Source organism: Camelus bactrianus, chromosome 2 (genome assembly GCF_048773025.1).
Source record: "Camelus bactrianus isolate YW-2024 breed Bactrian camel chromosome 2, ASM4877302v1, whole genome shotgun sequence".
NCBI classification, from domain to species: Eukaryota; Metazoa; Chordata; class Mammalia; order Artiodactyla; family Camelidae; genus Camelus; species Camelus bactrianus.
In genome coordinates, this window is record NC_133540.1 from 36314103 (window position 1) to 36323088 (window position 8986).

An 8986-nucleotide genomic window follows, 5' to 3' on the forward strand; every position below is an offset into this window, starting at 1 on the left:
CAGCACAGCTAGTTGACCATAAAGCCATGCTGCCCTAAGAGATAAAATAACTGGTTGACAGGTAGGACACTAGAGCAGGATATCTTTACAAATCCTTCGGTGACACAGTCATCCCTCCCACTCGTCAAAACCAAAAGTTTACCAACTATGTGGCAACTGCGAAAGAAGCGGCTACCTATCCACAACAGCCCTCGAGAGCACTAACGATTGGTTCTTTAGCTAATGTGGATACAGCAGCTTGCCCTCTGCTGCCATCTTTACCGAACTGATCACACGATACTAGAAGTGGGAGGCAAAGGAAGACTCAAGCTCCTCCTTTCCCCCAAGAGGAGGTGGTTGTGTGAGTCTTGATAAGCATAAGTTTCTTGAAAGTGGTGAACATTTTAGCAGAACCTGCCTTATCTTTTTTAAATTGAAGTATAGTTGATTCATAATGTTATGTTAGTTTCTGGTGTACAACATAGTGATCCAGTTATACACATATATACTCTGATTCGTATTCTTTTCCATTGTAGGTTATTACAAAGTATTGAATATAGTTCCTTGTGCTGTACAGTAGGACCTTGTCGTTTATCTATTTTGTGTATAGTAGTTTGTATCTGCTAATCCCAAACTCCAATTTATCCCTCCCCCTCCGCCCTTTAGTAACCATAAGTTTGTTTTCTATGTCTGTGAGTCACTTTTGTTTTGTAAATAAGTTCATTTGTATCATTTTCTTAGATTCCTCATAAAAGTAATATCATATGATATTTGTCTTTCTCTGTCTGACTTACTTCACTTAGTATGACCATCTCCAGGTCCACCCATGTTGCTGCAAAGGGCAATATTTCATTCTTTTTTATGGCTGAGCAGTATTCCATTGCATATATACCACATCTTCGGTATCCAGTCAACAGAATCTGGCTTAGATTAGCTCACTGAAGGATTCACAGAAATTGATCCCTTATTTTCTAGTATAATATAACTGCCGACCAGTTACCTTTGTCTTTTACGGCAAAATGGCCTCCACAGCCAATTAGTTGTGGGGTGAATATGCTTGCAGCAAAGATGTTTAAGGTGAAAATACCAGACACGTGTAGAAAGCGATAGGAATAAATATAAATATTTAACTTATTCATGTTTTGTCAAACCCCAACAAGGTAAATACTCTTCAGAATCTTCAGAAAAGGAAAGAGAAGCTTCCAGTGCAAGATGGTGAAAACAGTGGCTAAGAGTACTTAGGCTTCTTCAGTGCAGTTGAGTTCTTTGAGCAAAGGAAACTCCACCCAGATTGCTAGGAGTCTCAGAGCTGTAGTCAGTTATGCGGGTTGATTATAGCTAGTGGAGGTAAGTGGACCCAGAAAAGAGAAATTTGGTTCAAGTCTTAAGAAACTAAAAGCATGAATTCTGGAAAAGATGGATGAGTAATCTTAATGTCAATCCCCAGAAAGATCCCTCTAGAAATTAGTGAACAGACAGTCTATATGAAGGTAGAGATGAAGGGCTACTATTCAAATCCACAAATTAGCTGTACCTCCTTTTCCAGTGGTGTTGCAGGAAGGCAGCATTTCTAAACATGCTGTAGGTGTCACGATGCAGCTGGTCATTTGACAGATAACTCGCTATACATGGAAAAGTTGGAAGGATGTGGAAGTCAGTGAGTCCATGACTGGCTGAACCCTGCACCCAGAGCTTGGTGGTCAGCAACAAGTTTTCTAGTACCTTGGCTTGGTATTTAAGCTCTGTGGTTGTTCCCTCACTTGTAAAATAGTTCCTGTCAGGACTAAAAGAAATAATTCAAGTAAAGTTCCTACAACAGTGACTGACTCAAAAAGTGTTAAGTTATTATTGTCACTATAATTACGATGTACTGGATAGCAATTTAAACTATGAAAGTAGGGAAGGCATACTACCCAAATGTGTCGGCTACACGAAGCTGGGAGAGACAGCCAATGCATTGGAGGACAACAGCAAGATTAAAAAATATTAGAGGAGGAAATGATTGGCAAAAACAAATTGATAGGGATAAATCATGAGTCTTAAATTTTGAGAAGTGACTGTAAAAGAACTGTATGGCTGCATAGATGGTATAGTGGTTTCAATCTTGGAATCTAGGCTCAGACAAATCTGAGTTCAAATCCTGGGCCTGCCACTTACTAGCTTATGACCTTGAGCCTATTACTTAACATCACTAAGCCTGACTTTTCTCATCTAAGTTGGGGTACTAATTGTGCCCATCTCCTACAGTTATTGTGACAAGGCAGTGAAATACATGTGGAAAGCAGTTAACATAGGCTTAACACAACGTGAATGGTTAATAAAGGTCTGTCGTTCTCTTCATGATTAGTATTAGTGAGCATGCAGACACTCTGGGGTTTAGTTAACCATGCGGTCCGTACGAAACTCCAGCGTGAAGAGCAGGAAGAGTGGACCACAGTCCTGGGCTGCATTAGGGGAAGAGCCAAGAACAGTTCCACTATTGTCTTCAGTGGGCAAGAGGCTTCTGGAGCTCTCTGTCCAGGGGGACACTGCTGGACTAATTAATACACAAGGTGGATGTGGGTAAGAATAGGGAAAGGTGTACAAATCAGGTCACATAAGAAAGCTGAAGTATGTAGAGAGGTGTATCCTGGGGAACGTACATTTGCCTTGAAAAGATAAGCCTAAGGGGGACAGGACAGCTATCCTTAAAATCCAAGGACTGTCGTACTGAAGAGGTGAAGGACCTATTCTGTCTGACGTGAAAGGGGGAGAGGAGTTGTTCTAAAGCTTTTCTTTGAATCATGAAGTCTGAGATGTGATGAGTTCTAGGCACAGTGTCTTCCCCCAAAATGACACAGGCACGTGGACACAGCATTTCACCTTTCACACGGCCCATGAACTTGATGAAGCTGAGGCTGCAGGCTGAGGATGCTGTCCAAAGTGAAGATGGTAGAAGCACTTTCAGTGTTTGGAGAACTCCCCAGGGGCGTGAGGCGCCTCTGGTTGGGATGAGCTCCCCGTCGATGAGGACGTTCCAGCAGGTGCTGGGTCCTCTCTTATGTGGATGTGGACGTGGATGTGTGACGAGGTCCCACGTTAAGTGGGAGGTCAGATAAGATAACCCCGATGTCCCTGCCAGCCAGTCCAGATCCTGTGATTCCTCTTTTCCCAAATCCAGTTAATCTTCAGCTAGGTGCTCTGAGAATCCGTATTTACAAAGGGTTTTCTGATTCCTGATGTACGTAAGGGCAAAAGTTACAGGATTCTTTGGGTGGAAGCAATGGTGATATAATGGCGGCTGGGTTAGGCTAAATTAAACTGAAGAAATATTTAACAGAACCTAAAAGCAGCTGAAAAGGATTTCTAAAATGAGTAATCTGAAGCACTCTCAAATATGTATTGAGATTATTTCTGAACTCTTTACAGTAATCTGGGGTATTGAGGCCCAGTGACCTGAACTTGCTTATTGATAAGACTAATTTATTTTGTGCCAGGCGCTATTCTCAGTGTTAACACCTTTAGTTCTCACATTTTATGGGTCCTGAAGTCAAGACCCCCTGGTGGAAATTTCTGTTTATCATCCTGCCTCACAGAGGGGAAACTGAGGTACAGAGAGGTTCACGCTCCCAAGGGCACATAGTAAGTACAAATCCTGGTTCCAGAGATTTTGAACAAAATGTGTCCTGGCCAGACTTTCTGTCACACAATGTCTTGGCTTCAGTTTGTGTAGGGCAGACTCTTCGGGGGGGACACTACAGCCCGGAGGGGTTACCAGCACGTATGATGCATTTCACATTGGTACTCGTGTGACTCCTAGGTGCCGCGTGCCATGGGGACCTCACAGAGAAACTCAAACTCCTGTACAAAATGCACGTCTTGCCTGGTAAGTGAGCTCCACAGAGTAACATGTGTAACCCCGGCCTGGCCTGAAATCTTTTTTGGTGTGACCTGTTTGCCTGTTTGTCTCTTTGCCTCTTTTTTGATATACAAAGCCACTCATTGGTCCCCAGGAACAAACTGAACAATACTATTTACATGAGTTCCTGAATCAGCTAGATTCAATAGTCATTTCCTCATTTTCCTATGAGTCGTGGTAACAGAAAAGAGCAGAGTACCAGAAGAGAATGAGTAAGTAGTGTTGGGTAACCCATGAGGTACAAGGACTGAGATTCTGAGTCTAGGGGGAGCAGTTTTACCACTGACAGAAACAGTGCAAAAGATGGTAAGGTTTTGAGTTCAGTTTTAAATAAGGTTGGCCTCCAGCTGGATGTATGCAGCAGACACAGAGAGAGAGAGAAAGGAAGGAAAGAGGGAGGGAGGGGGTGGTGGGAGGAAAAGAGAGAAAGAAAGAAATGAAAGAAAGAGAGAAATGAAAGGAAGAAAGAAAGAAAGAAAGGAGGAAGGAAAGAAGGAAAGAAGGAAAAGAAGGAAGAAAATGAGGAGGGAATGGCTCTAAGGCTAGAGATACGGTAAAACTATAGATTTGGGAATTATCATAGCACACAATTTCCTAAAATTTGGTTTGTAAAGCATCGTTCTATAGGATTTAGGAAAGTCTCCAAAAAAAGGAATACAAAAAAAGGGATACTTTGGTGTGGGGTTGTTAAAAAGGAAGGTAGAGTTAGAAATGAAGTGAGCCCCTCCCCCATATGGTTTTAGAGGCAGGGGGCCTTCAAGGTCCCCCAGTGATGTGACCCCCCCACCCCAGTTTTGTAACTTTAGCTTCTCCTGCTCCCCTGTCATTTCTTTAACAATTGAAGCACACTTTCACTGAGTCATGGCCCTACCAGAATGAGAATCATCTCTCACCCTCTCCAGAACCATCCTCTGATCAAGATGAGCCAGATTCTGCCTTTGAAGCAACTCAGTACTTCTTTGAAGACATCACCCCTGAATGCACACATGGTAAGTGACTTTCCTTCCCACAGGGCCCTCTGTTATTGGAAAAAGTTGCCTGCAAAGCTGGTCAATCAATCACATGTGACAGGGTTAATCAGGTAAAATATGAGACTCCAGTAAAATCTGGATTTCAGATAGACAAAAAATAATTTGTTTAGCCTAAGTATGTCCCGTGTGGTATTTGGGACTCACTTAATGCTTCAAAAAATCATTTGCTGTTTATCTCAAGTTCAGATTCAACTCGATGTGCCATGGTTTCATTTTTGTTTCTGTTTTGTTTGTTTAGCTAAATCAGGCAACCCTACATAGAGGCTTTTCTGTTTTCTATGACACGTGCTAAATCTATGGGTTTATCATGTGACATGGTCCTGTTTTCTTCTGAATCTTTCCTGGCAGTGGTTGGGCTGGACAGCAGAAGCAAACACGGTGCCGACGATGGCTTTGTTACAGTGAGTCTAAAGCCGGACAGAGGTACAGACTTTCCCTTCTCTGTATTTCCCCATACTGCTGGTTCAACAGTTGCTTCTTGAGCCTTGATTTCTAAACATCTGGGTTTTAGGGAAAAGGGCAAATTCTCAAGAAAATCGTAATTATCTGAGACTCTGGACTCCAGAAAATAAGCCTAAATCAAAGAATGCAAAAGATTTACCCAAACTGAATCAGGTGAGTACTGAACAGTTCGAGTCATTCATTTCGAACCTTGAAGCTCTGTTTTCCAGGCATAGATACATGTAGAGTAAGTACCCCTCAAAGAGAATGGCTACTTGGGGCACTTAATTAATACCTGTTTGGGTCTGTTTTGTGCATCAAAAGTATGCTCTGTTTTGAGAAAATGACCTCCTCAGAGAAAATGAAATACTCCATTTTGAGAGTACATGCATTCTCATCCTAATCATTAAAAACACCTTCAGAGACTCAGAAGACAAGCTCATGCTGTTTTCAAACCACTGTGCTCAGCTCTAAAGGTGTCTGACTTTTTTTTTTTCCTCAAAAAGTTGAAATGTAATGAGGGAGCTAAAACAATATAAATAATTATAACACAGGGTGAAAATGCTTTTTTCTAACAGAAGAACAGATAAGTCATCTGGGTGGGGGTGGAAGGCGTTACTTCTGTCCAGGGACCCCAGCAGATGTGTCATGGGAGACGGGATGTGAGCCGACCTTGGAAAAACTGGGCTGCATTCTGATGTGTGTGGGCGTGAGAGGCGATGAAGTCTGCGATTTACTTTAGATACTTCAAGAAAGGATAGAGTTAGTGAAACATTTGTATAATGTGGTCCTTCTTGACTCCAGACTATGGGTACCATTATGAAGGTGTATTATTTCATTCTTTCTACTTCATGGATGTTGGAAGTTTTTCCAACTTAAAAAAAGGAACCATCAATGAAGCAACTGAACTACACATCCATCTACCCTAACGTAGGACTTTCCAGGGATCTTGTAGGAGTCCTGATGTTAAATGGCATTGCAGTCCACCTTGGTCCCGCCTCTCTGCTCACCGGTGAGGCGGTCACAGTCTTGTGTTTTCCCAAATCCCTTTTCAGGGGCAGTTTATCGAGCTGTGTAAGACGATGTATAACATGTTCAGCGAGGACCCCAATGAGCAGGAGCTGTACCACGCCACGGCCGCGGTGACCAGCCTCCTGCTGGAGATCGGGGAAGTGGGCAAGCTCTTCGCCAGCCAGCCTGCCAAGGAGGGCGGCAGCGGGGGCAGCGGGCCGTCCTGCAACCAGGGCCTCCCGGGCGTCCTCTTCCCCAAGAAGGGGCCTGGCCAGCCTTCCGTGCGGGAGTCCCTGGAGCCCCTCCCGGCCAGCCTGGCGGGGGACGGCGAGGAACACTCCCTGGGGGGACAGATGGAGGACATCAAGCTGGAGGACTCCTCGCCCCGGGACAACGGGGTCTGCTCCTCCATGCTCATCTCCGACGACGACACCAAGGACGACAGCTCCATGTCCTCGTACTCGGTGCTGAGCGCCGGCTCCCACGAGGAGGACAAGCTGCACTGCGAGGACATCGGGGAGGACACGGTCCTGGTGCGCAGCGGCGAGGGCACCGCGGCGCTGCCCCGGAGCACCAGCCTGGACCGGGACTGGGCCATCACCTTCGAGCAGTTCCTGGCCTCCCTCCTGACAGAGCCGGCCCTGGTGAAGTACTTTGACAAGCCCGTGTGCATGATGGCCAGGATCACCAGTGCAAAAAACATCCGGATGATGGGCAAGCCCCTCACCTCGGCCAGTGACTACGAGATATCGGCCCTGTCCGGCTGACTCCGGCGCCTTCACTGGGGACGCGGAGGTGGGGGCGGGGTGGGAAGGGTCTTTTTTATGTTCTTCTGTGTTGGGGTTTCTTTCCTTCCTTTTAAATTAAATATTTATTAGTACCCGGCTTGAAGCCTAGTGTTTTCATAATATAATACAATGAAAACTGTTGGAGAAATATTTAAACGCCTCAATGTAGGTAGAGTACACTCTCGTTGCGGGGAGGGGGATTTACCAGAATGCAGTTTATTCAGTGAATTCCAAAAAAAAGATGACTCTGTCTGTGATATGTGTGTATTATAACTTCTTAATCTTGCTGTTGAGCTGTCCACATGGTTTAAAAAAATACATAGTGCTGTTTAACGCTAAAGAAGGCAGCAGCCATTGTGCATTTGGGCTTTTTTAAAAATAGAATTAGAGCTGAAAGGAAAGTGTAATGCCACAAACACAGAATGTTCTTCAATGGAATGGGCATTGTCAGCTAAGGTAGATCTTATACCACTTTTAGGGAGCATTAAACATGTTTTTTAAGATTTGAAATATATTTCATAAAAGTCCTCTATTCAAAAATCATGTTCAACCAGTATTCCCGTTTGAGGTTCTAAGCAGTTACAGAAGTGTGAGTGATTTCTGTGTAATGCCAGAATCACACTTCTATTTGATCAATTTGGACAAATACCAGACCAATTTTGCATTAAAAAAAATGATTAGTTAAGTCAGCTGGCCAGAATTCAGGGGATATGAACAGTCTTTTGCTGCAGAGAACCTCAAAGTGGCAGCAAAAATGATAAGCGGACTCAGGATTTTGGGGGGATTTGGGGAAGAGTAAAGAACTGATGCTTCTCATGCTGGATTTTCAGCTTCTTGTTACTCATTGCAAATAAAGCAAAAAATAAAACAATAAACTTTATCATTTCCATACTCTCCATAGGTTCAAGAAATTATACCATGTATCACATATGACCGTCGTTCCAGTTAAACCAATGTAGAGATAATGTAAACTGAAAAAAAAATCTGCAAGATAACATATCTGAATGTTTAAAGCGGAACTTGTCACTTTATATTAAAAGAATAGTATGCTCTATTTCCTGAACGGACTTGGAAGTGGAAACTATCGCACCTGCACTTTGAATTCTTCCTTCTTTTTTATTGGAGTTTTGTTTTTTGCAGATGTTGGTGTTTTTTTCTTCTTATTGTAGAATTCATAATCATGGTCACATTTCCTTTGCTTATTCAGAATATTCCTTCCAACATATTCCTTTATTTTAGTATCCATCATGTCCTTATTTTAGCTGTTGCTGCTGTTTTTTATTTTGTTTACAGAATGATTTTTAAACGGTCCAATGAAGTAGTGTTAACCTCAAATAGGATAAATGTGAACAAATAAAATACATCAGATACTCAGATGTGGCTTTTCTCTCGGTGCTTGAGTGCCTGCCTAAGGGAATAACATTATTCTTTTGACAACTTTGAGGGGAAATTATGTTAGGCAATTATTTTGACTAAGTAAACAAATTTTATAGGCAATATTTTGAGATAAGAAATATAGTACGTAGTGACATGCATACGGATGAGTATATTTAAAATAAGACAATTGTTACCAGTCATCAAATTATTTAACTTACCCTACATAAGTGGTAGAGGGGTGAAAATCCCTCTGTTTAACTCTCGTTAGTACACTGTAACACCACTTGGTATGTATTTAACCAAGTAGTCGTTTTTTGATTTGACTCTTAGATTGTTACCCAGTATTCCATTGTTTCTATAAGGTCACTTAAAGATGCCTCAAGAAATAACTCTGTAAAGCCTGATACTCTGTCTCAACTTTACTTCTCCAAAATCAAAGGTGGGTTTGGGAGGGAATGAGC

General features: G+C 42.8%; 1 protein-coding gene across 2 annotated transcripts in view; it reads left to right on the top strand.

Annotated features, from left to right (window-relative positions):
- The window catches only part of TBC1D9 (TBC1 domain family member 9), a 106772-nt gene extending 98250 nt beyond the window's left edge, over positions 1-8522 (top strand). For both annotated transcript variants that reach the window (XM_074378207.1, XM_074378212.1), the window contains 5 exons: positions 3779-3844; positions 4780-4866; positions 5257-5331; positions 5420-5523; positions 6405-8522. In XM_074378207.1, the coding sequence (XP_074234308.1) occupies positions 3779-3844; positions 4780-4866; positions 5257-5331; positions 5420-5523; positions 6405-7127 (1055 nt within the window). In that variant the 3' untranslated portion in view covers positions 7128-8522. The remainder of the gene's footprint in view (positions 1-3778; positions 3845-4779; positions 4867-5256; positions 5332-5419; positions 5524-6404) is intronic.
- The last annotated feature ends 464 nt before the right edge of the window (positions 8523-8986 follow it).